The 26,342-nt window shown below is 46.8% G+C and overlaps 1 protein-coding gene across 1 annotated transcript in view; it reads left to right on the top strand.

The window, feature by feature from the left end:
• The window catches only part of LOC137374817 (equilibrative nucleobase transporter 1-like), a 480,520-nt gene that overhangs the window by 30,891 nt on the left and 423,287 nt on the right, over positions 1–26,342 (top strand). The window contains exon 2 of the mRNA XM_068041340.1: positions 25,844–25,976. Coding sequence (XP_067897441.1) covers positions 25,844–25,976 — 133 coding nt within the window. The remainder of the gene's footprint in view (positions 1–25,843; positions 25,977–26,342) is intronic.

Below are 26,342 nucleotides of genomic sequence, written 5' to 3'. Positions count from 1 at the left end.
GTGTGCAGTGGAGGTATTTAACAATATTGTGGGAGAGAGAGAGAAAGAGCGAGAGAGAGAGAGAGACAGAGAGAGAGAGAGGGAGACAGAGAGAGAGAGTGGGAGATGGTTCCAGCAAGTGTGCAGTGGAGGTATTAAGCTGGATAGAGAGAGAGAGAGAAAGAGTGAGAGAGCGAGAGAGAGGACTGTCACCAGTAAGTGTGCTGTGAAGGTATGAATCAAGATCGAAAGGTAAAGCGGGAGAGAGAGGAATGTCACTAGAAAGTGTGCAGTGGAGGTATTTAGCAAGATAGTGGGAGAGAGAGAGAAAGAGCGAGAGAGAGAGAGAAAGAGGGCTGTCACCAGTAAGTGTGCAGTGGAGGTATTAAGCTGGATAGAGAGAGAGACAGCGAGAGAGACAGCGAGAGAGACAGCGAGAGAGACAGAGACAGAGACAGAGAGAGACAGAGCGAGAGGGGGAGATGGTCCCAGTAAGTGTGCAGTGGAGGTATTAAGCAAGGTAGATGGAGACAGAGAGACCGAGAGAGTAATGGTGCCAGTAAGTGTGCATTGGAGCTGTTAAACGAAATAGATAGATAGATAGAGGGAGAGAGTGGAATGTCACCAGTAAGTGTGCGGTGGAGGTATTAAGCAAGGTAGATAAATAGAGAGAGAGGGAGAGAGGACTGTCACCAGTAAGTGTGTAGTGGAGCTATTAAGCAAGATTGGTAGATTGAGGGAAAGAGGAATGTCACCAGTAAGTGTGCAGTGGAGGTATTAAACTAGATAGGTGGAAAAAAGGGAGAGAGAGGAATGTCAACAGGACGCATGCAGTGGAGGTATGAAGCAAGATCGATAGATAAAGTGGGAGAGAGAGGAATGTCACTAGAAAGTGTGCAGTGAATGTATTTCGCAATATAGTGAGAGAAAGAGAGAAGGAGAGTGAGAGAGATAGAGAGAGAAAGAGAGGGTGAGAGAGGAATGTCACCAGTAAGTGTGCAGTGGAGGTATGAAGCAAGATCGATAGATAAAGCAGGATAGAGAGGAATGTCACTCGAAAGTGTGCAGTGCAGGTATTTAGCAAGATAGTGGTAGAGAGAAGGAGACAGAGAGAGAGACAGACAGACAGAGAAAGACAGAGAGAGAGAGAGAGAAGGGGGCGGGGAGAGAGAGACGAATGTCTCCAGTTAGTGTGCTGTGGAGGTATTAAGCAAGGTAGATAGATAGAGAGAGAGAGAGGAATGTCACCAGTGACTGTGCTGTGAAGGTATTAAGCAAGATTGCAGGATAGAGGGAGAGAGCAGAAAGCCACCAGTAAGTGTGCAGTGGAGGTATTAAGGTAGATAGATAGAAAAAAAGGGGGAGAGAGAGGAATCTCACTAGAAAGTGTGCAGTGGAGGTATTTAGCAAGATTGAGGGAGAGAGAGGGAGAAGGGAGAGAGAGAGAGAGAGAGAGAGGGAGGGGTGGGAGAGAGAGAGGAATGTCACCAGTAAGTGTGCAGTGGAGGTATTAATCAAGGTAGATAGATACAGATAGAGCGATTGAGTATGTCACCAGTAAGTGTGCTGTGAAGTTATTACACAAGATTGGTATATAGAGCGAGAGAGTGGAAAGCCACCTGTAAGTGTGCGGTGGAGGTATTAAGCTAGATAGATAGAATAAAAGGGAGGGAGAGGAATGTCAACAGTAAGTGTGCGGTGGAGGTATTAAGCAAGGTAGTTCAATAGAGAGAGAGCGAGAGAGGTCTGTCACCAGTAAGTGTGCAGTGGAGGTATGAAGCAAGATCGATAGATAAAGCGGGAGAGAGAAGAATGTCACTAGAAAGGGTGCAGTGGAGGTATTTAGCAAGATAGTGGGAGAGAGACAGAGAGACAGACAGACAGAGAGAGAGAGAGACAGACAGAGACAGACACAGAGAGAGAGGGGGGGAGAGAGAGGAATGTCACCAGTAAGTGTGCAGTGGAGTTATTAAGCTAGATAGATAGAAAAAAGGGAGAGAGAGGAATGTCAACAGTAAGTGTGCAGCGGAGGTATGAAGGAAGATCGATAGATAAAGCGGGAGAGAGAGGAATGTCACTAGAAAGTGGGCAGTGGAGGTATTTAGCAAAATAGTGGGAGATAGAGGGAGAAGGAGAGAGACAGACAGAGAGAGAGACAGACAGACAGAGAGAGAGAGAGGGAGGGAGGGAGAGGAATGTCACCAGTAAGTGTGCAGTGGAGGTATTAAGGTAGATAGATAGAAAAAAAGGGAGAGAGAGGAATCTCACTAGAAAGTGTGCAGTGGAGGTATTTAGCAAGATAGTGGGAGAGAGAGGGAGAAGGAGAGAGACAGACAGAGAGAGAGACAGACAGACAGAGAGAGAGAGAGGGAGGGAGGGAGAGGAATGTCACCAGTAAGTGTGCAGTGGAGGTATTAAGGTAGATAGATAGAAAAAAAGGGAGAGAGAGGAATCTCACTAGAAAGTGTGCAGTGGAGGTATTTAGCAAGATAGTGGGAGAGAGAGGGAGAAGGGGAGAGAGAGAGAGAGGGACGAATGTCACCAGTAAGTGTGCTGTTAAGGTATTAAGCAAGATAGATAGTTAGAGGGAGAGAGAGGAATGTCACCAGTAAGTGTGCAGTGGAGGTTTGAAGCAAGATCGACAGGTAAAGTGGGAGAGAGAGGAATGTCACTAGAAAGTGTGCAGTGGAGGTATTCAGCAAGATCGTGGGAGAGAGAGTAGGAGAGAGAGAGAGACAAACAGAGAGAGAGGGAGGCAGAGAGAGAGAGATGGGGAGGGAGAGGAATGTCACCAGCAAACGTGCAGTGGAGGTATTAAGCAAGGTAGATAGTTAGAGAGAGAGAGAGAGGAATGTCACCAGTAAGTGTGCTGTGAAGGTATTAAGCAAGATTGGTAGATAAAGGGGGAGAGAGAGGAATGTCACTAGAAAGTGTGCAGTGAATGTATTTAGCAAGATAGTGAGAGAAAGAGAGAAGGAGAGCGAGAGAGACCATTAGAGAGCGAGAGAGAGAGAGAGAAGGTGAGAGAGGAATGTCACCAGTAAGTGTGCAGTGGAGGTATTAAGCAAGATTGGTAGATAGAGGGAGAGAGATGAAATCCACCTGTATGTGTGCAGTGGAGGTGTGAAGCAAGATTGATAGATAAAGCGGGAGAGACAGGAATATCACTAGAAAGTATGCAGTGGAGTTATTTAGCAAGATAGTGGGCGAGATAGAGAAAGAGCAAGAGAGAGAGAGAGATAGAGAGAGAGAGAGAGTCAGAAAGAGATAGAGAGAGAGGGAGATGGTCCCAGTAATTATGCAGTGGAGGTATTAAGCAAGATAGATAGATGGAGAGAAAGAGAGAGGGATGTCACCAGTAAGTGTGCAGTGGAGGTATTAAGCAAGGTAGATAGAGAGAGAGAGAGGAATGTCAGCTGTAAGTGTGCAGTGGAGGTATTAAGCTGGATAGAGAGAGAGACACACAGCGAGAGAGAGAGAGAGAGAGACACACACAGAGAGAGAGGGAAAGAGAGAGAGAGGGAGGGAGAGAGAGGACTGTCACCAGTAAGTGTGCTATGAAGGTATTAAGCAAGATTGGTAGATAGAGGGAGAGAGAGGAAATCCACCAGTAAGTGTGCAGTGGAGGTATGGAGCAAGACAGTGGGAGTGAGAGAAGGAGAGAGAGAGTGAGAGAGAGAGAGTGAGAGAGTGAGAGAGTGAGAGAGTGAGAGTGTGAGAGTGTGAGAGAGTGAGAGTGTGAGAGAGTGAGAGAGTGAGAGTGTGAGAGTGTGAGAGTGTGAGAGTGTGAGAGTGTGAGAGAGTGAGAGTGTGAGAGAGTGAGAGAGTGAGAGAGTGAGAGTGTGAGAGAGTAAGAGTGTGAGAGAGTGAGAGAGTGAGAGAGTGAGAGTGTGAGAGAGTGAGAGAGTGAGAGAGTGAGAGCATCAGAGAGACAGAGAGACAGAGGGAGATGCTCCCGTTAAGTGTGCAGTGGAGGTATTAGGCAAGATAGATAGATAGAGGGTGAGAGAGAATGTCACCAGTAAGTGTGCAGTGGAGGTATTAGGCAAGGTAGACAGATAGAGAGAGAGGGGGGAATGTCACCAGTTAATGCACCGTGAAGGTATTAAGCAACATAGATCGATAGAGGCAGAGAGAGGAGTGTTACCAGTTAGTGTGCAGTGGAGGTATTAAGCCAGGTAGATAGTTAGAGAGAGCGAGAGGGGGGAATGTCACCAGTAATTGTGCAGTGGAGGTATTAAGCTAGATAGAGAGAGAGAGAGATAGATAGAGGGAGAGAGAAAAGCCCCCATTAATTGAGCAGTGGAGGTATTAAGCTAGATAGAGAGAGAGAGAGAGATAGATAGAGGGAGAGAGAAAAGCCCCCATTAATTGAGCAGTGGAGGTATTAAGCTGGTGAGCGAGAGAGAGAAAGTGCGAGAGAGTGAGAGAGCGAAAGAGCGAGAGAGAGAGAGAGAGAGGATTGTCACCAGTAAGTGTGCAGTTGAGGAATTAAGCAAGATAAAGAGAGAGAGTGAAAGAGGGGAATGTCAACAGTAAGAGTGCAGTGGAGGTATTTAGCAAGATTGAGGGAGAGTGAGAGAGAAGGGAGAGAGAGAGAGAGAGAGAGAGAGGGAAGGGTGGGAGAGAGAGAGGAATGTCACCAGTAAGTGTGCAGTGGAGGTATTAATCAGGGTAGATAGATACAGATAGAGTGATTGAGTATGTCACCAGTAAGTGTGCTGTGTGGTTATTACGCAAGATTGGTATATAGAGCGGAAAGCCACCAGTCAGTGTGCGGTGGAGGTATTAAGCTAGAGAGATAGAATAAAAGGGAGACAGAGAAATGTCAACAGTAAGTGTGCAGTGGAGCGATGAAGCAACATCGATAGATAAAGCGGGAGAGAGAGGAATGTCACTAGAAAGTGGGCAGTGGAGGTAGTTAGCAAGATAGTGGGAGATAGAGGGAGAAGGAGAGAGACAGAGAGAGAGAGAAAGAGACAGACAGAGAGAGAGAGAGAGGGAGGGAGAGGAATGTCACCAGTAAGTGTGCTGTGAAGGTATTAAGCAAGATTGGAGGATAGAGGAAGAGAGAAGAAAGTCACCAGTAAGAGTGCAGTGGAGGTATTAAGCTAGATAGATAGAAAAAAAGGGAGAGAGAGGAATCTCACTAGAAAGTGTGCAGTGGAGGTATTTAGCAAGATAGTGGGAGAGAGAAGGAGAAGAGGAGAGAGGGAGAGGGAGAGGGACAGGAATGTCACCAGTAAGTGTGCTGTAAAGGTATTAAGCTAGATTGGAGGATAAAGGGAGATAGCGGAAAGCCAAAACTAAGTCTGCATTGGAGGTATTAATGTAGATCGATAGAAAAAAAGGGAGAGAGAGTAATCTCACTGGAAAGTGTGCAGTGGAGGTATTTAGCAAGATAGTGGGAGAGAGAGGGAGAAGGGGAGAGAGAGAGAGACGAATGTCACCAGTAAGTTTGCAGTGGAGGTATTAAGCTAGATAGGTAGCAAAAAAGGGAGAGATGAATTTCACTAGAAAGTGTGCAGTGGAGGTATTTAGCAAGATAGTGGGAGAGAGACAGAAGGAGTGGGAGAGAGAGAGAGAGGGAGAGAGAGGAATGTCTCCAGTAAGTGTGCAGTGGAGGTGTTAAGCAAGAGAGAGAGAGTTGGAGAGAGAGAGAGAGAGAGAAAGGGGGTGGAGTGGGGGGGGGGGTGCGTGGGGGGGGGGGGGTGGGGGGGAGGGAGAGGAATGTCACCAGTAAGTGTGCAGTTGTGGTATTAAGCTAGATAGATTGAAATAAAGGGAGAGAGGAATGTCACAAGAAAGTGTGCAGTGGAGGTATTTGACAAGATAGTGGGATAGAGAGAGAAGGAGAGGGTGAGAGAGGAATGTCACCACTAATTGTGCAGTGGAGATGTTAAGCAAGAGTGAGAGAGAGAGAGACAGAGAGGGAGAGAGAGAGAGAGAGAGAGAGAGAGAGAGAGAGACGCATGGCACCAGTAAGTGTGCCGTGAAGGTATTAAGCAAGATAGATAGAGGGAAAGATAGGAATGTCACCAGTAAGTGTCCAGAGGAGGTATGAAGCAAGATCGATAGATAAAGCGGGAGTGAGAGGAATGTCACTGGAAAGTGGGCAGTGGAGGCAATTAGCAAGATAGTGGTAGAGAGAGAGAGAAGAGGAGAGAGAGAGAGACAGGCAGAGAAAGAGAGAGAGAGAGAGGGGGGGGTGGGGGTGGAAAGAGAGAGGAATGTCACCAGTAAGTGTGCAGTGGAGGTATTAAGCTAGAGAGATAGAAAAGAAAGTGAGAGAGGAATGTCACTAGATAATGTGCAGTGGAGGTGTTTATCAAAATAGTGGGAGAGAGAAACAGAAGGAGAGGATCAGAGAGAGAGAAAGAGGGAGTAAGAGGAATGTCACCAGTAAGTGTGCAGTGGAGGTATTTAGCAAGATAGTGGGATAGAGAGAGAAGGAGTGGGAGAGAGAGAGGGTGAGAGAGGAATGTTACCAGTAATTGTGCAGTGGAGGTGTAAAGGGAGAGAGAAAGAGAGAGAGAGAGAGGAAGAGACGAATGGCACCAGTAAGTGTGCAGTGGAGCTATTAAGCTACATAGATAGAAAAAAAGGGAGAGAGGAATGTCACTAGATAGTGTGCAGTGGAGTTATTTAGCAAGATAGTGGGAGAGAGAGAGAGAGGAGTGGGAGAGAGAGAGAGAGAGAGAGGGAGAGAGAGGGATGTCACCAGTAAGTGTGCAGTGGAGGTATTAAACTAGATAGATGGGAAAAAAGGGAGAGAGAGAAATGTCAACAGTAAGTGGGCAGTGGAGCTATGAAGCAACGATAGATAAAGCGGGAGAGAGAGGAATGTCACTAGAAAATGTGCAGTGGAAGTATTTAGCAAGATAGCTGGAGAGAGAGAGAGAGAGAGAGAGAGAAAGAGAGAGAGAGAGAGAGGGGGGAGAGAAATGAATGTCACCAGTCAGTGTGCAGTGGAGGTATCAAGCTAGATAGATTGAAAAAAAGGGAGAGAGGAATGTCACTAGATAGTGTGCAGTGGAGGTATTTAGCAAGATAGTGGGAGAGGGAGAGAAGGAGTGGGAGAGAGAGAGAGGGAGAGAGGGGAATGTCACCAGTAAGTGTGCAGTGGAGGTGTTAAGCAAGAGAGAGAGATGGAGAGGGAGAGGGAGAGGGAGAGGGAGGGGGTGGGGTGGGGGAGAGAGGAATGGCACCAGTAATTGTGCAGTGGAGGTATTAATCAAGGTAGATAGAGAGAGAGCGAGCGATAGAGGACTGTCACCAGTAAGTTTAAGTTGTGGTATTAAGCTAGATCATTAGATGGAGATAAAGATAGGAATGTCACCAGTAAGTGTGCAGTGGCGGTATTAAGCTAGATAGATAGAAAAAAGGGAGGGAGAGGAATGTTAACAGTAAGTGTGCTGTGGGAGGTATTTAGCAAGATAGTGGGAGAGAGAGAGACGGAGAGAGAGAGAGAGGGACAGAGAGAGAGAAAGAGAGAGAGGGAGGGGGGAGAGAGAGTGGAATGTCACCAGTAAGTGTGCAGTGGAGGTATTAAGCAAGGTAGATAGATACAGAGAGAGCGATATTGGACTGTCACCAGTAAGTGTGGAGTGGAGGTATTAAGCTAGAGAGATCGAAAAAGGGAGAGAGGAATGTCACTAGATACTGTGCAGTGGAGGTATTTAGCAAGATAGTGGGAGAGAGAGAGAAGGTATGGGAGAGAGAGAGGGAGAGAGAGGAATGTCACCAGTAAGTGAGCTGTGGAGGTATTAAGCAAGGTAGATAGATAGAGAGGGAGCGATAGACAACTGTCACCAGTAAGTGTGCAGTGGAGGTATTAAGCTAGATCGATAGAAAAAAAGGGGGAGAGGAATGACACTAGATAGTGTGCAGTGGAGGTATTTAGCAAGATAGTGGGAGAGAGAGAGAAGGAGTGGGAGAGAGAGAGAGAGAGGGGAGAGAGAGGAATGTCACCAGTAAGTGTGCAGTGGAGGTGTTAAGTAAGAGAGAGAGAGAGAGAGAGAGAGATAGAGGACTGTCACCAGTAAGTGTGCAGTTGTGGTATTAAGCTGGATCGGTAGATAGAGATAGAGAGAGGAATGTCAACAGTAAGTGTACAGTGGAGGTATTTAGCAAGATAGTGGGAGACAGAGACAGAAGGAGAGACAGACAGACAGACAGAGAGAGAGAGAGACAGAGAGAGAGAGGGACAGAGAGAGAGAGAGAGAGGGGGGCAAGAGAGAGAGAGAGAGGGGGGGGCGAGAGAGAGAGGAATGTCACCAGTAAGTTTGCAGTGGATGTATTAAGCAAGGTAGATAGATATAGAGAGGGAGATAGAGGACTGTCATCGGTAACTTTGCAGTGGAGGTATTAACCCAGATTGATAGATAGAGGGAGAGAGAGGAAAGCCACCAGTAAGTTTGCAGTGGATGTATTTAGCAAGATAGTGGGAGAGAGAGAGTGAGAAACAGACAGACAGAGAGAGAGAGGGAGACAGAGATAGAGAGGGAGAGATAGAGAGAGTGAGAGAGGGCAGAGAGAGGAATGTCACCAGTAAGTGTGCTGTGGATGTATTAAGCAAGGTAGATAGATATAGAGAGGGAGATAGAGGACTGTCATCGGTAACTTTGCAGTGGAGGTATTAACCCAGATTGATAGATAGAGGGAGAGAGAGGAAAGCCACCAGTAAGTTTGCAGTGGAAGTATTTAGCAAGATAGTGGGAGAGAGAGAGTGAGAAACAGACAGACAGAGAGAGAGAGGGAGACAGAGATAGAGAGGGAGAGATAGAGAGAGTGAGAGAGGGCAGAGAGAGGAATGTCACCAGTAAGTTTGCAGTGGAGGTATTTGGCAAGATAGTGGGAGAGAAAAACAGAAGGAGAGGATCAGAGAGAGAGAGAGGGAGAGATACGAATGTCACCAGTAAGTGTGCTGTGAAGGTATTAAGCAAGATTGGTAGATAGAGAGAGAGAGGAATGTCACCAGTAAGTGTGCGGTGGAGGTATTAAACTAGATAGATGAAAACAAAAGGGAGAGAGAGAATTGTCACCAGTAAGTGTGCTGTAGAGCTATGAAGCAACATCGATAGATAAAGCGAGAGAGAGAGGAATGACACTAGAAACTGTGCAGTGGAAGTATTTAGCAAGATAGTGGGAGAGAGAGAGAAGGAGAGAGAGAGTGAGAAACAGACAGAGAGAGAGAGAGAGGGAGATAGAGAGAGAGAGAGAGAGAGAGAGAGTGAGAAGAGAAGGAGGGAGGGAGGGCAAAGAGAGGAATGTCACCAGTAAGTGTGCAGTGGAGGTATTAATCAAGGTAGATAGAGAGAGAGCGAGAGAGGAATGTCACCAGTAAGTGTGCAGTGGAAGTATTAAACGAGATCGATAGATAGAGGGAGAGAGAGGAAAACCACCAGTAAGTGTGCCGTGAAGGCATTAAGCAAGATAGATACATAGAGGGAGAGAATGGAATGTCACCAGTAAGTGTGCGGTGGAGGTATTAAGCAAGGTAGATAGATAGAGGGAGAGAGTGAAATGTCACCAGTAAGTGTGCAGTGGAGGTATTAAGCTAGAGAGATAGAAAAGAAAGCGAGAGAGGAATGTCACTAGATAGTGTGCATTGGAGGTGTTTATCAAGAGAAAGAGAGAGAGAGAGAGAGAGATACGAACATCACCAGTAAGTGTGCTGTGAAGGTATTAAGCAAGATTGGTCGATAGAGGGAGAGAGAGGAATGTCACCAGTAAGTGTGCAGTGGAGGTATGAAGCTAGATAGTGGGAGTGAGAGAAGGAGAGAGAGAGATAGAGAGAGGCAGACAGACCAGACAGACGGAGAGGGAGAGTGAGAGAGAGAGAGAGAGGGGGGGAGGGAGAGGCATGTCACCAGTAAGTGTGCAGTGGAGGTATTACGCTAGATCGATAGATAGAGAGAGAAAGGAATGTCACCAGTAAGTGTGTAGTGGAGGTGTTAAGCAAGAGAGAGAGGGAGGGAGAGAGAGAGAGAGAGAGGGATGTCACCAGTAGGTGTGCAGTGGAGGTTTTAAGCAAGAGCGATGGAGCGAGAGTGATGTCACCAGTAAGTGTGCAGTGGAGGGTTAAGCAAGAGAGAGGGAGAGAGAGAGTAATGTAACCAGTAAGTGTACAGCGGTGGTATTAAGCAAGATAAATAGAGGGAGCGAGAGGGGAATGTCAGCAGTACGTGTGCAGTGGAAGTATTAAGCAAGATAGATAGAGACCAAGAGATCGGAGAGAAATGATGCCAGTAAGAGTGCAGTGGAGGTATTGAGCTAGATAAATAGTGAGAGAGAGACAGATAGAGCATGAGAGACAGACAGAGAGAGAGAGAGGAATGTCACCAGTAGGTGTGCATTGGCAGTGCTAAGCAAGATAGATAGATAGTGAGATAGAGAGAGAGAGAAAGAGAGAGAGAGAGAGAGAGGAATGTCACCAATATGTGTCCAGTGGAGGTATTAAACAAGATAAATAGGGAGCGCGAGAGAGGAATGTCACCAGTATGTCTGCCATGAAGGTATTAGGCAACATAGATAGATAGAGGGCGAGAGAGGAATGTCACTGGTAAGTGTGCAGTGGAGGTATTAAGCAAGATAGATAGAGAGAGAGAGAGCAAGGTTACCAGTAAGTGTGCATTGGAGGTACTAAGCAAGACTGATAGATAGAGAGAGAGAGGAATGTCACCAGTAAGTGTGCAGTGGAGGTATTTAGCAAGATAGTGGGATAGAGAGAGAAGGAGTGGGAGAGAGAGAGGGTGAGAGAGGAATGTTACCAGTAATTGTGCAGTGGAGGTGTAAAGGGAGAGAGAAAGAGAGAGAGAGAGAGGAAGAGACGAATGGCACCAGTAAGTGTGCAGTGGAGCTATTAAGCTACATAGATAGAAAAAAAGGGAGAGAGGAATGTCACTAGATAGTGTGCAGTGGAGTTATTTAGCAAGATAGTGGGAGAGAGAGAGAGAGGAGTGGGAGAGAGAGAGAGAGAGAGAGGGAGAGAGAGGGATGTCACCAGTAAGTGTGCAGTGGAGGTATTAAACTAGATAGATGGGAAAAAAGGGAGAGAGAGAAATGTCAACAGTAAGTGGGCAGTGGAGCTATGAAGCAACGATAGATAAAGCGGGAGAGAGAGGAATGTCACTAGAAAATGTGCAGTGGAAGTATTTAGCAAGATAGCTGGAGAGAGAGAGAGAGAGAGAGAGAGAGAAAGAGAGAGAGAGAGAGAGGGGGGAGAGAAATGAATGTCACCAGTCAGTGTGCAGTGGAGGTATCAAGCTAGATAGATTGAAAAAAAGGGAGAGAGGAATGTCACTAGATAGTGTGCAGTGGAGGTATTTAGCAAGATAGTGGGAGAGGGAGAGAAGGAGTGGGAGAGAGAGAGAGGGAGAGAGGGGAATGTCACCAGTAAGTGTGCAGTGGAGGTGTTAAGCAAGAGAGAGAGATGGAGAGGGAGAGGGAGAGGGAGAGGGAGGGGGTGGGGTGGGGGAGAGAGGAATGGCACCAGTAATTGTGCAGTGGAGGTATTAATCAAGGTAGATAGAGAGAGAGCGAGCGATAGAGGACTGTCACCAGTAAGTTTAAGTTGTGGTATTAAGCTAGATCATTAGATGGAGATAAAGATAGGAATGTCACCAGTAAGTGTGCAGTGGCGGTATTAAGCTAGATAGATAGAAAAAAGGGAGGGAGAGGAATGTTAACAGTAAGTGTGCTGTGGGAGGTATTTAGCAAGATAGTGGGAGAGAGAGAGACGGAGAGAGAGAGAGAGGGACAGAGAGAGAGAAAGAGAGAGAGGGAGGGGGGAGAGAGAGTGGAATGTCACCAGTAAGTGTGCAGTGGAGGTATTAAGCAAGGTAGATAGATACAGAGAGAGCGATATTGGACTGTCACCAGTAAGTGTGGAGTGGAGGTATTAAGCTAGAGAGATCGAAAAAGGGAGAGAGGAATGTCACTAGATACTGTGCAGTGGAGGTATTTAGCAAGATAGTGGGAGAGAGAGAGAAGGTATGGGAGAGAGAGAGGGAGAGAGAGGAATGTCACCAGTAAGTGAGCTGTGGAGGTATTAAGCAAGGTAGATAGATAGAGAGGGAGCGATAGACAACTGTCACCAGTAAGTGTGCAGTGGAGGTATTAAGCTAGATCGATAGAAAAAAAGGGGGAGAGGAATGACACTAGATAGTGTGCAGTGGAGGTATTTAGCAAGATAGTGGGAGAGAGAGAGAAGGAGTGGGAGAGAGAGAGAGAGAGGGGAGAGAGAGGAATGTCACCAGTAAGTGTGCAGTGGAGGTGTTAAGTAAGAGAGAGAGAGAGAGAGAGAGAGATAGAGGACTGTCACCAGTAAGTGTGCAGTTGTGGTATTAAGCTGGATCGGTAGATAGAGATAGAGAGAGGAATGTCAACAGTAAGTGTACAGTGGAGGTATTTAGCAAGATAGTGGGAGACAGAGACAGAAGGAGAGACAGACAGACAGACAGAGAGAGAGAGAGACAGAGAGAGAGAGGGACAGAGAGAGAGAGAGAGAGGGGGGCAAGAGAGAGAGAGAGAGGGGGGGGCGAGAGAGAGAGGAATGTCACCAGTAAGTTTGCAGTGGATGTATTAAGCAAGGTAGATAGATATAGAGAGGGAGATAGAGGACTGTCATCGGTAACTTTGCAGTGGAGGTATTAACCCAGATTGATAGATAGAGGGAGAGAGAGGAAAGCCACCAGTAAGTTTGCAGTGGATGTATTTAGCAAGATAGTGGGAGAGAGAGAGTGAGAAACAGACAGACAGAGAGAGAGAGGGAGACAGAGATAGAGAGGGAGAGATAGAGAGAGTGAGAGAGGGCAGAGAGAGGAATGTCACCAGTAAGTGTGCTGTGGATGTATTAAGCAAGGTAGATAGATATAGAGAGGGAGATAGAGGACTGTCATCGGTAACTTTGCAGTGGAGGTATTAACCCAGATTGATAGATAGAGGGAGAGAGAGGAAAGCCACCAGTAAGTTTGCAGTGGAAGTATTTAGCAAGATAGTGGGAGAGAGAGAGTGAGAAACAGACAGACAGAGAGAGAGAGGGAGACAGAGATAGAGAGGGAGAGATAGAGAGAGTGAGAGAGGGCAGAGAGAGGAATGTCACCAGTAAGTTTGCAGTGGAGGTATTTGGCAAGATAGTGGGAGAGAAAAACAGAAGGAGAGGATCAGAGAGAGAGAGAGGGAGAGATACGAATGTCACCAGTAAGTGTGCTGTGAAGGTATTAAGCAAGATTGGTAGATAGAGAGAGAGAGGAATGTCACCAGTAAGTGTGCGGTGGAGGTATTAAACTAGATAGATGAAAACAAAAGGGAGAGAGAGAATTGTCACCAGTAAGTGTGCTGTAGAGCTATGAAGCAACATCGATAGATAAAGCGAGAGAGAGAGGAATGACACTAGAAACTGTGCAGTGGAAGTATTTAGCAAGATAGTGGGAGAGAGAGAGAAGGAGAGAGAGAGTGAGAAACAGACAGAGAGAGAGAGAGAGGGAGATAGAGAGAGAGAGAGAGAGAGAGAGAGTGAGAAGAGAAGGAGGGAGGGAGGGCAAAGAGAGGAATGTCACCAGTAAGTGTGCAGTGGAGGTATTAATCAAGGTAGATAGAGAGAGAGCGAGAGAGGAATGTCACCAGTAAGTGTGCAGTGGAAGTATTAAACGAGATCGATAGATAGAGGGAGAGAGAGGAAAACCACCAGTAAGTGTGCCGTGAAGGCATTAAGCAAGATAGATACATAGAGGGAGAGAATGGAATGTCACCAGTAAGTGTGCGGTGGAGGTATTAAGCAAGGTAGATAGATAGAGGGAGAGAGTGAAATGTCACCAGTAAGTGTGCAGTGGAGGTATTAAGCTAGAGAGATAGAAAAGAAAGCGAGAGAGGAATGTCACTAGATAGTGTGCATTGGAGGTGTTTATCAAGAGAAAGAGAGAGAGAGAGAGAGAGATACGAACATCACCAGTAAGTGTGCTGTGAAGGTATTAAGCAAGATTGGTCGATAGAGGGAGAGCGAGGAATGTCACCAGTAAGTGTGCAGTGGAGGTATGAAGCTAGATAGTGGGAGTGAGAGAAGGAGAGAGAGAGATAGAGAGAGGCAGACAGACCAGACAGACGGAGAGGGAGAGTGAGAGAGAGAGAGAGAGGGGGGGAGGGAGAGGCATGTCACCAGTAAGTGTGCAGTGGAGGTATTACGCTAGATCGATAGATAGAGAGAGAAAGGAATGTCACCAGTAAGTGTGTAGTGGAGGTGTTAAGCAAGAGAGAGAGGGAGGGAGAGAGAGAGAGAGAGAGGGATGTCACCAGTAGGTGTGCAGTGGAGGTTTTAAGCAAGAGCGATGGAGCGAGAGTGATGTCACCAGTAAGTGTGCAGTGGAGGGTTAAGCAAGAGAGAGGGAGAGAGAGAGTAATGTAACCAGTAAGTGTACAGCGGTGGTATTAAGCAAGATAAATAGAGGGAGCGAGAGGGGAATGTCAGCAGTACGTGTGCAGTGGAAGTATTAAGCAAGATAGATAGAGACCAAGAGATCGGAGAGAAATGATGCCAGTAAGAGTGCAGTGGAGGTATTGAGCTAGATAAATAGTGAGAGAGAGACAGATAGAGCATGAGAGACAGACAGAGAGAGAGAGAGGAATGTCACCAGTAGGTGTGCATTGGCAGTGCTAAGCAAGATAGATAGATAGTGAGATAGAGAGAGAGAGAAAGAGAGAGAGAGAGAGAGAGGAATGTCACCAATATGTGTCCAGTGGAGGTATTAAACAAGATAAATAGGGAGCGCGAGAGAGGAATGTCACCAGTATGTCTGCCATGAAGGTATTAGGCAACATAGATAGATAGAGGGCGAGAGAGGAATGTCACTGGTAAGTGTGCAGTGGAGGTATTAAGCAAGATAGATAGAGAGAGAGAGAGAGCAAGGTTACCAGTAAGTGTGCATTGGAGGTACTAAGCAAGACTGATAGATAGAGAGAGAGAGGAATGTCACCAGTAAATGTGCAGTGGAGGACTTAAGCAAGATAAACAAAGAGATGGAGAGAGAGAGAGGGGAATGTCACAAGTAAGTCTGCAGTGGAAGTATTAAGCAAGATAGTAAGAGACAGAGAGACAGAGAGAGAAATCGTACCAGTAAGTGTGCAGTGGAGGTATTAAGCGAGATAGAGTGAGAGAGAGTAAGGAATGTCACCAGTAATTGTGCATTGGAGATATTAAGCAAGAGAGAAAGATGGGGAGAGATATAGCGAGAGAGAGAGAGAGAGAGTGAGAGAGAGAGAGCGAGAGAGAGGAGGAATGTCACCACTATATTTGCAGCGCTGTGATTAAGCTAAATCGAAAGATAGAGGGAGAGAGCGGAATGCTACCTGTAAGTGTCAGGTGGGGGTATGAAGCACGATCGATAGATAAAGGGAGAGAGAGGAATGTCAGTAGCTAGTGTGCAGTGTTGGTATATATAAGATAGATAGAGAGCGGGAGGGAGAGAGAGAGAGAGAGGAGTGTCACCAGCATTTGTGCAATGGAAGAATTAAGCAAAATAGATAGATACAGGGAGAGACAGACAGAGAGAGCAATGTCAACAGTAAGTGTGCAGTGGAGGTATTAAGCAAGATAGATTGATAGATAGACAGAGAATATCTCCAATAAGTGTGCAAGGTATACAGAAGGAGAGGGAGAGAGAGAGAGGAATGACACCAGTAAATGTGCAGTGGAGTTATTAAGCAAGATAGATCGATAGAGAGAGTGTGGAATGTCACTAGTAAGTTTCCAGTGGAGGTATTCAGCAAGATATGTAGATAGAGCGGGAGAGAGAGCAATGTCACCAGTAAGTGTGCCGTGAAGATATTAAGCAAGATAGATAGATTGAGATAGAGAGAAGAATGTCACCAGTAAGTGTGCCGTGGAGGTATTAAGCCACATAGATAGATAGAGGGCGAGAGAGGAATGTCACTAGTAAGTGTGCGAATGGAGATATTATGCAGGAGTGATAGATAGAGAGAGAGAGAAATGTCAACAGTAGTTGTGCAGCGGAGGTATTAAGCAAGATAGTTAGATGGAGAAGGAGAGAGAGAGAGAGACAGAGAGAGAGATGGAAAGAGGAATGTCACAAGTAAGTGTGCAGTGGAGGTATTAAGCAAGATAGATAGAGTGAGAGAGAGAGAGGAATGTCACCAGTAAGTGTCCAGTGGAGGTATCAACCAAGCTTGCTAGAGGCAGAGAGACAGACAGTGAAATGATACCAGTAAGTGTGCAGTCGAGGTATTAAGCGAGATAGATAGATAGAGAGAGAGGAATGTCAAAAGTAATTGTGCAGGGGAGGTATTAAGCAAGATAGAGAGAGAGAGGGGATGATGTCACCAGTAAGTGTGCAGTGGAGGTATGAAGCAAGATAGTGGGAGTGAGAGAAGGAGAGAGAGAGATAGAGAGAGGCAGACAGACCAGACAGACGGAGAGGGAGAGTGAGAGAGAGAGAGAGAGAGGGGGAGGGAGAGGCATGTCACCAGTAAGTGTGCAGTGGAGGTATTACGCTAGATCGATAGATAGAGAAAGGAATGTCACCAGTAAGTGTGCAGTGGAGGTATTACGCTAGATCGATAGATAGAGAAAGGAATGTCACCAGTAAGTGTGCAGTGGAGGTATTACGCTAGATCGATAGATAGAGAAAGGAATGTCACCAGTAAGTGTGTAGTGGAGGTGTTAAGCAAGAGAGAGAGGGAGGGAGAGAGAGAGAGAGAGAGGGATGTCACCAGTAGGTGTGCAGTGGAGGTTTTAAGCCAGAGCGATGGAGCGAGAGTGATGTCACCAGTAAGTGTGCAGTGGAGGGTTTAAGCAAGAGAGAGGGACAGAGAGAGCAATGTAACCAGTAAGTGTACAGCGGTGGTATTAGCAAGATAAATAGAGGGAGCGAGAGGGGAATGTCAGCAGTACGTGTGCAGTGGAAGTATTAAGCAAGATAGATAGAGACCAAGAGATCGGAGAGAAATGATGCCAGTAAGAGTGCAGTGGAGGTATTGAGCTAGATAAATAGTGAGAGAGAGACAGATAGAGCGTGAGAGACAGACAGAGAGAGAGAGAGGAATGTCACCAGGAGGTGTTCATTGGCAGTGCTAAGCAAGATAGATAGATAGCGAGATAGAGAGAGAGAGAAAGAGAGAGAGAGAGAGAGAGGAATGTCACCAATATGTGTCCAGTGGAGGTATTAAACAAGATAAATAGGGAGCGCGAGAGAGGAATGTCACCAGTATGTCTGCCATGAAGGTATTAGGCAACATAGATCGATAGAGGGCGAGAGAGGAATGTCACTAGTAAGTGTGCAGTGGAGGTATTAAGCAAGATAGATAGAGAGAGAGAGAGCAAGGTCACCAGTAAGTGTGCATTGGTGGTACTAAGCAAGACTGATAGATAGAGAGAGAGAGGAATGTCACCAGTAAATGTGCAGTGGAGGACTTAAGCAAGATAAACAAAGAGATGGAGAGAGAGAGAGGGGAATGTCACAAGTAAGTCTGCAGTGGAAGTATTAAGCAAGATAGTAAGAGACAGAGAGACAGAGAGAGAAATCGTACCAGTAAGTGTGCAGTGGAGGTATTAAGCGAGATAGAGTGAGAGAGAGTAAGGAATGTCACCAGTAATTGTGCATTGGAGATATTAAGCAAGAGAGAAAGATGGGGAGAGATATAGCGAGAGAGAGAGAGAGAGTGAGAGAGAGAGAGAGCGAGAGAGAGGAGGAATGTCACCACTATATTTGCAGCGCTGGGATTAAGCTAAATCGAAAGATAGAGGGAGAGAGCGGAATGCTACCTGTAAGTGTCAGGTGGGGGTATGAAGCACGATCGATAGATAAAGGGAGAGAGAGGAATGTCAGTAGCTAGTGTGCAGTGTTGGTATATATAAGATAGATAGAGAGCGGGAGGGAGAGAGAGAGAGAGAGGAGTGTCACCAGCATTTGTGCAATGGAAGAATTAAGCAAAATAGATAGATACAGGGAGAGACAGACAGAGAGAGCAATGTCAACAGTAAGTGTGCAGTGGAGGTATTAAGCAAGATAGATTGATAGATAGACAGAGAATATCTCCAATAAGTGTGCAGGGTATACAGAAGGAGAGGGAGAGAGAGAGGAATGACACCAGTAAATGTGCAGTGGAGTTATTAAGCAAGATAGATAGATAGAGAGAGTGTGGAATGTCACTAGTAAGTTTCCAGTGGAGGTATTCAGCAAGATAGGTAGATAGAGCGGGAGAGAGAGCAATGTCACCAGTAAGTGTGCCGTGAAGATATTAAGCAAGATAGATAGATTGAGATAGAGAGAGGAATGTCACCAGTAAGTGTGCCGTGGAGGTATTAAGCCACATCGATAGATAGAGGGCGAGAGAGGAATGTCACTAGTAAGTGTGCGAATGGAGATATTATGCAGGAGTGATAGAGAGAGAGAGAGAGAAATGTCAACAGTAGTTGTGCAGCGGAGGTATTAAGCAAGATAGTTAGATGGAGAAGGAGAGAGAGAGAGAGACAGAGAGAGAGATGGAAAGAGGAATGTCACAAGTAATTGTGCAGTGGAGGTATTAAGCAAGATAGATAGAGTGAGAGAGAGAGAGGAATGTCACCAGTAAGTGTCCAGTGGAGGTATCAACCAAGCTTGCTAGAGGCAGAGAGACAGACAGTGAAATGATACCAGTAAGTGTGCAGTCGAGGTATTAAGCGAGATAGATAGATAGAGAGAGGGGAATGTCAAAAGTAATTGTGCAGGGGAGGTATTAAGCAAGATAGAGAGAGAGAGGGGATGATGTCACCAGTAAGTGTGCAGTGGAGGTATTAAGCAAGACAGGTAGATAGATAGAGAGAGAGAGGAATGTCACCAGTAAGTGTGCAGTGGAGGACTTAAGCAAGATAAACAGAGAGATGGAGAGAGAGAGGAATGTCACCAGTAAGTATGCCATGGAGGTATTAAGCCACATCGATAGATAGATGGCGAGAGAGGAAAGTCACTTGTAAGTGTGCGAATGGAGATATTATGCAGAAGTGATAGAGAGAGAGAGGAATGTCACCAGTTATTGTGCAGCGGAGGTATGAAGCAAGAAAGATAGAGACAGAGAGAGAGAGGAATGTCACCAGTAATTGTGCAGCGGAGGTATGAAGCAAGAAAGATAGAGACAGAGAGAGAGTAAGGAATGTCACCAGTAATTGTGCATTGGAGGAATTAAGCAAGATAGATAGATGGAGAAGGAGAGAGAGGGACAGAGAGAGAGATGGTACAAGTAAGTGTGCAGTCGAGGTATTAAACGAGATAGATAGAGAGAGAGGGGAATGTCAAAAGTAATTGTGCAGTCGAGGTATTAAGCTAGATAGAGAGAGAGGGGAATGTCACCAGTAAGTGTGCAGTGGAGGACTTAAGCAAGATAAACAGAGAGATGGAGAGAGAGAGAGGAATGTCACAGGTAAGTATGCAGTGGAGGACTTAAGCAAATAAACAGAGAGATGGAGAGAGAGAGAGGACTGTCACAGGTAAGTGTGCAGTGGAGGTATTAAGCTAGATAGATAGAGAGAGAGAGAGAAGATAGGAATGTCACCAGTAGGTGTGCAGTGGAGGTATTAAGCAAGATGGGTCGATGGAGAGAGAGAGAGAGAGAGGAATGTCACCACTAACTGTGCCGAGAAGGTATTAACAAGATAGATAAATAGAGAAAGAGAGAGAGGATTGTCACCAGTAAGTGTGCCGTGAAGGTATGAAGAAAGATGGATAGACAGAGATAGAGAGAGAGCAATGTCACCAGTAAGTGTGCCGTGAAGATACTAAGGAAGAGAGATAGATTGAGATAGAGAGAGGAATGTCACCAGTAGGTGTGCCGTGGAGGTATTAAGCCACATAGATAGATAGAGGGCGAGAGAGGAATGTCACTAGTTAGTGTGCGAATGGAGATATTATGCAGGAGAAATAGAGAGAGAGCAATGTCACCAGTAATTGTGCAGCAAGAGGTATTAAGCAAGATAGATAGATGGAGAAGGAGGGAGAGAGAGAGACAGAGAGAGAGATGGAGAGAGGAATGTCACCAGTAAGTGTCCAGTGGAGGTATCAACCAAGCTTGCTAGAAGCAGAGAGACAGAGAGAGAAATGGTACCAGTAAGTGCGCAGTCGAGGTATTAAGCGAGATAGATAGATAGAGAGAGAGGGGAATGTCAAAAGTAATTGTGCAGGGGAGGTATTAAGCAAGATACAGAGAGAGAGGGGATGATGTCACCAGTAAGTGTGCAGTGGAGGTATTAAGCAAGATAAGTAGATAGAGAGAGAGGGGAATGTCACCAGTAAATGTGCAATGGAGGTATTAAGGAAGATAGATAGATAGAGAGAGAGTGGAATGTCACCAATAAGTGTGCACTGGAGGTATTTAGCGAGATAGGTAGATAGATAGAGAGAGATAGATAGAGTTGGAGAGAGAGCAAGAGAGGAATGTCACCAGTAATTGTGCAGCGTTTTATCAAGCAAGATAGATGGAGCTGAGAGAGAGTAAGGAATGTCACCAGTAATTGTGCATTGGAGACATTAAGCAAGATAGATATATGGAGAGAGAGAGCGAGAGAGAGAGAGAGAGAGAGAGAGAGAAATGGTACCAGTAAGTATGCAGTCGAAGTATTAAGCAAGATAGAGAGAGAGAGTGGAATGTCACCACTATGTGTGCAGTGGAGGCATTAAGCAACATCGATAGATAGAGGGAGAGAGCGGAATGCCATCAGCAGTGGAGGTATGACGCAAGATCGATAGATATAGGGAGAGAGAGGTATGTCACCAGCAAGTGTGCAGTCGAGGTATTAAGCAAGATAGATAGGTAGATCGAGAGACAGAGAGACAGATAGATATATAGATAGAGAGGGAGAGAGAGAGAGAGAGGAATGTCATCAGTAAGTGAGCAGCAGAGATATTAAGCAAGATCGATAGATAGAGAGAGGGAGGAATGTCACCAGCAAGTGTGCATTGGAGGTATTAAGCAAGATAGATAGATAGAGGGAGACAGAGAGAGAGAGAGAGAGTGAGAGAGAGAGAGAGAGATAGAGAGAAATGGTAGCAGTAAGTGTGCAGTGGTAGTATTAAGCAAGATAGAGAGAGAAAGTGGAATGTCACCAATAAGTGTGCAGTGGAGGTATCAAGCGAGATCGATAGATAAATGAGAGAGAGGAATGTCACCAGTAAGTGTGCAGCAAAGGTATTAAGCAAGATAGAGCGATCGATCGAGACAGAGAGAGAGAGAGAGACCTAGAAGAATGTCACCAGTAAGCTTGCAGTGGAGGAATTAAGCAAGATAGATAGATAGAGAGAGAGGAATGTCACCAGTAACTCTGCAGTGGAGGTATTAAGCAATATAGTTAGAGACAGGCAGAAATGGTACCAGTAAGTGTGCGGTGGAGGTATTAAGTAAGATAGATAGAAAGATAGAGGAACGTCACCGGTAAGTATGCAGTGGACGTATTATGCAAGATAGAAAGATGGATGGAGAGAGAGAGTGACAGACAGAGAGGGAGACAGAGGAATGTCACCAGTAACTGTTCAGTGGAGTTATTAAGCAAGATAGATAGATAGAGAGAGGAATGTCACCACTAAGTGTGCAGCGGAGGTATTAAGCTGGACAGTTAGAGACAGAGGGACAGCGAGAGAAATGTTACCAGTAAGTGTGCAGTGGAGGTATTAAGTAAGATAGATAGAAAGATAGAGGAACGTCACCGGTAAGTATGCAGTGGACGTATTATGCAAGATAGATAGATGGATGGAGAGAGAGAGAGAGGGAGAGAGAGGAATGTCACCAGTAACTGTGCAGTGGAGGTATCAAGCATGATAGATAGATAGAGAGAGAGAGAGTGCGCAATGTCACCAGTAGTTTTGCAGTGGAGGTATTAAGCAAGATAGTTAGATAGAGGGAGAGAGAAAAGTCACAAGTATGTGTGCAGGGGAGTGAGATGGAGAGGGAGAATTAGAGGGAGAGGAATGTCACCAGTACGCGTGCAGTGGAGGTATTAAGCATGATAGATAGAGAGGGAGAGCGAGGAATGTCACCAGTATGTGTGCAGGTGAGAGAGATGGAGAAGGAGAGTGAGAGAGAGGAATGTCACCAGTACGTGTGCAGTGGAGGTATTAAGCAAGATAGCTAGATCGATCGAGAGAGAAAGAGAGAGAGAGGCAGAGAGAGAGAGAGAGAGATAGATGGATAGATAGAGAGAGATGATTCCACTAAGTGTTCAGTGGAGGTATTAAGCAAGATAGAGAGATAGAGAGGGAGGAATGTCACCAGTAAGTGTGCAGAGGAGGTATTAAGCAAGTTAGATAGATAATTAGAGAGAAATGGTACCAGTAAATGTGCAGTGGATGTATTAAGCAAGAGTGAGAGAGAGAGAGGGGGAGGAATGTCACCAACAGAGGTATTAAGCAAGATAGATGGATAGTTAGAGAGAGAGAGAGGAATGGTTCCTATAAGTGTGCAGTAGAGGTATGAAGCAAGATAGATGGAGAGAGAGAGTGAGAGAGAGGAATGTCACCAGTGGAGGTATTAAGCAAGATAGTTTGATAGGTTGAGACAGAGAGAGAAATGGTACCAGTAAGTGCACAAGAATAGACTGAGAGAGATAGAGCTGGGAGAGAGATAGATTGGGAGAGATAGTGAGGAATATCACCAATAGGTGTGTAGGGCTGAGGGAGATAGAGGGGCGAGTGTAGAATGGCACCATTAAGTGGGCAGGCAGACATTAAAAGACATAGTGTATCACTGAGAGAGATGGGGGAATGATGTCATAAATGTGCATTGGGGGACTGAGGCCAATAGAGAAAGAGAGAGAGAGGGGAATGTCACCAGTAAGCGTGCAGGAGGGAGCGAGATAGAAAGGGAGAGAGCTAGAGAGGGAGAGAGAGACCGAGAGACGGGAATGGTAGCAGTAAGTGTGCTGGAGAGAGATAGATAGCTAGAGAGGGAGAGAGATAGACAGGGAGAGAGACAGAGAGAGGGCATGGTAGCAGTAAGTGTGAGGAGAGAGAGATCGATAGAGAGGGAGAGAGACACAGAGAGAGGGAAATGGTAGCAGTAAGTGTGCAGGGGACAGAAAGGGAGAGAGGGAGAGAGGATTGGCACCACCGAGTGTACAAGGAAGAGACAAAGGCCGAGAGAGGGAACAAGAGAGGAATGGCACCAGTACGTTTACAGGAGGGCGAGGTGGGGGGGGGGGGGAGCTGGGGGCTGGAGGGGCGGGGTGTGGTGAGAGAGAGAGAGGGAGAGAGAGCGGAATGTCCAGTGGAGTGATGGTGGATTGTAGGGGAGAGGTTGATATGGATGGAAAGGGAGAGAGAGAGATAGGGAGAGACAGAGATAGGGAGAGGGAGTGGAATGTCACCAGTAAGTGTGCAGTGGAGTGATGGGGGTGTGTAGTGGAGAGGTTGATTGAGATGGAAAGAAAGAGAGAGAGAGAGAGAAAAACAGAGATAGGGAGAGAGAGCGTAACGTCACTAGTAAGTGTGCAGTGGATTGATAGTGGACTGTAGGGGAGAGATTGATAGAGATGGAAAGGGAGAGAGAGAGAGACAGAGATAGGGAGAGAAAGATAGGGAGAGAGAGCGGAATGGGACCAGTAAGTGTGCAGTGGAGTGATGGTGCATTGTAGGGGTGAGGTTGATAGAGATGGAAAGCGAGAGAGGGAGGGAGAGACAGAGATAGGGACAGAGAGTGTTAAGGGACCAGTAAGTGTGCAGTGGAGTGATGGTGGAGTGTGGGGAGATGTTGAGAGAGAGAGATAGAGATAGGGAGAGAGAGAGGAATGGGATCAGTAAGTGTGCGTGGAGTGATGGTGGAGTTTCGGGGTTGATAAAGATGGAAAGGGAGAGAGAAAGAGAGGGACAGCGATAGGGAGAGAAAGTGGAATCTCACCAGTAAGTATACAGTGGAATGATGGTGGAGTGTCGAGGAGAGGTTGATAGAGATCGAAAGGGAGAGAGAGGCAGAGATAGGGAGGGAGCGCGGATTGTCACCAGAAAGTGTGCAGTGGAGCGATGGTGGAGTGTAGGGGAGAGGTTGATTGAGATGGAAAGGGAGGGAGAGAGATGGAGAGGGAGCCAGGGAGGGGGGAATGGTAGCAGTACGTGTGGATGACAAAGCGAGATAGAGAGGGAGAGAGATAGAGAGGGAGAGAGAGGGGAATGGTAGCAGTAAGTGTGCAGGAGAGAGAGAGATAGATAGAGAGGGAGAGAGAGAGAGACAGAGAGAGGGGAATGGTAGCAGTAACTGTGCAGGAGACAGAGAGGCAGAGAGACAGAGAGGGGGAAAGACAGAGAGGGAGAGAGGGAGAGAGGATTGGCACCAGCGAGTGTACAAGGAAGAGAGAAAGGCAGCGAGAGGCAACAAGAGAGGAATGGCACCAGTAGGTTTACAGGAGGGCGAGGTGGGGTGGGGGGGGGGGGGGTGCGTGGAGAGAGAGGGGCAGAGAGAGCGCGGAATGGCACCAGTAAGTGTGCAATGGAGTGATGGTGGAGTGTAAGGGAGTGATTGATAGAGATGGAAAGGGAGAGAGACAGAGATAGGGAGAGAGACCGGAATGTCACCAGTAAGTGTGCAGTGGAGTGATGGTGGATTGTAGGGGAGAGATTGATAGAGATGGAAAGGGAGAGGGAGAGAGAGAGAGAGACAGAGAAGCGGAGATAGGGAGAGATGGAGAGAGAGGGAGAGAGAGCGGAATGTCACCAGTAAGTGTACAGTATAGTGATGCTGGTGTGTAGGGGAGAGTTTGATGGAGATGGAAAGGGAGGGAGAGAGGGAGAGGGAGAGAGAGCTGAATGTCACCAGTAAGTGTGCAGTTGAGTGATGGTGGAGTGTAGGGGAAGGCTGATATAGATGGAGTGAGGATGATAGAGACAGTATGAGGGGAAGGGGAGAAAGAAGGAAGGCGAGAGAGGTGGAAGGATGGAGGGGGAGAAGGATGGAGGGAGAGAAAGACAGAGGGGGAGAGAGTTGAGACAGAGGGAGATAACGGAGAGGGGAAGAGAAACTGAGGGAAATGGATGGAGAGATGGAGGAGCAGGCAGGAATAAGTGATAGATGATTGAAGAAAGGGAGAGAGGGGTAGAGCGAGAGAAAGAAAGCAGCAAGAGAGGGAAAGGGTGAGAGAGGGAGAGGGTGAGAGAGGGTGACAGAATAAGAGAGTGAAGGAAGGAGAGAGAGTGAAAAGAAATAGCGAGTTAGAAGAAGACGGTGGAGAGGGAGGGAGAGGGTCAACAGGTAAGAGAGGGAGACGGACTGGAGTGAGCGAGAGTGAAGGAGAGAAAGGGGGAAGGAAGCGCGAGTGACGAGAGATAGTGAAGAGAAAGGGTGAGGTCGAGGAAGGCAGAGATGGAAATGGAGGGAGAGAGCCAACAGGGAAGTGAGAGAGGCGGTGATGGATGGGAGTGAGTGAGAGTGAGCGAGAGAAAGGGGGAAGGGATATAGGGTGAGGGAGAGAGGGATAGATGGAGATATGGACGGAGTGAGGGAGAAGGGGAATAGATGGAGTGGGAGAGGGAGGGATGGCAAGGGAGATGGTCAGCAGTGAGTATGGGAGAAAGGGAGAGAGATAGTGGACAGAGAGAGAGTGATAAAGAGAGGGAGTGGAAGTCGAGGGACAGAGAGAGGAAGGGGAGAGGCAGACCGGAGGAGAGAGGGAGGGCTTGAAGGTGAGGGAGGTTGGGGGAGAGGAGAGAAGGTGAGGGAGGAAAGACTGAGGGAGAGAGTGAAGGATGTGGGAACTGCCGTATTTCCAAAGAATGACTTCATGTTCAAGTGATTTCTGGCTGAAAAGTGCTTTGAGATATCCTGAGAAAGTGAAAGGAGATATAGAATGTGTGTTTTATTTCTTTCTCTCTCATGCTCTTGCTTGTTCTTTCTCCCTCAGTGGGCTGCGACCTGCAGGACCAACGTTTCGCTCTTGTCTTTACCATCGCCTCGTTCGCCTTGAGCTTATCGTCCCTCCCCAGCGGCATCCTCTTCGATTACTTCGGTACCATGGTAACCCGCATCCTGGGCATGTAAGTCCTTAACCTTTTCCAGGTTATCACAGGTTAGAGATTGCTGGGTGGGGGTGGAGGAAGGAGAGAAAAGGAATGGGGCAGGAGGAGGTGGAGTAAGAGACGGGAGGGGAAAGAGGAGGGAGAGAATAAGAGGTGGAAGTGAGGGTGGCGCGAGGGGAAGATGATGGGAGGGTAGGGATAAGAAGAAGGAGGGCAATGGAAGGATGAGGCAGTGGGGCAAAAGGAGGGAGTTGCTGGACGTAGGCACAGAGTAGTGCATGTGAGGGAGGAATTGGAGCAGGAGGTTGGGATAGACAGGAGGAGCTAGGGAAGGACAGGAGGAGGGAGTGGGAGCTGGGGGAGGCCCAAGAGGAAGGTTAGCGG

The sequence above is a fragment of the Heterodontus francisci genome, chromosome 11 (genome assembly GCF_036365525.1).
Source record: "Heterodontus francisci isolate sHetFra1 chromosome 11, sHetFra1.hap1, whole genome shotgun sequence".
Classification (NCBI taxonomy): Eukaryota; Metazoa; Chordata; class Chondrichthyes; order Heterodontiformes; family Heterodontidae; genus Heterodontus; species Heterodontus francisci.
This window is presented reverse-complemented; position numbering and strand designations above follow the sequence as displayed.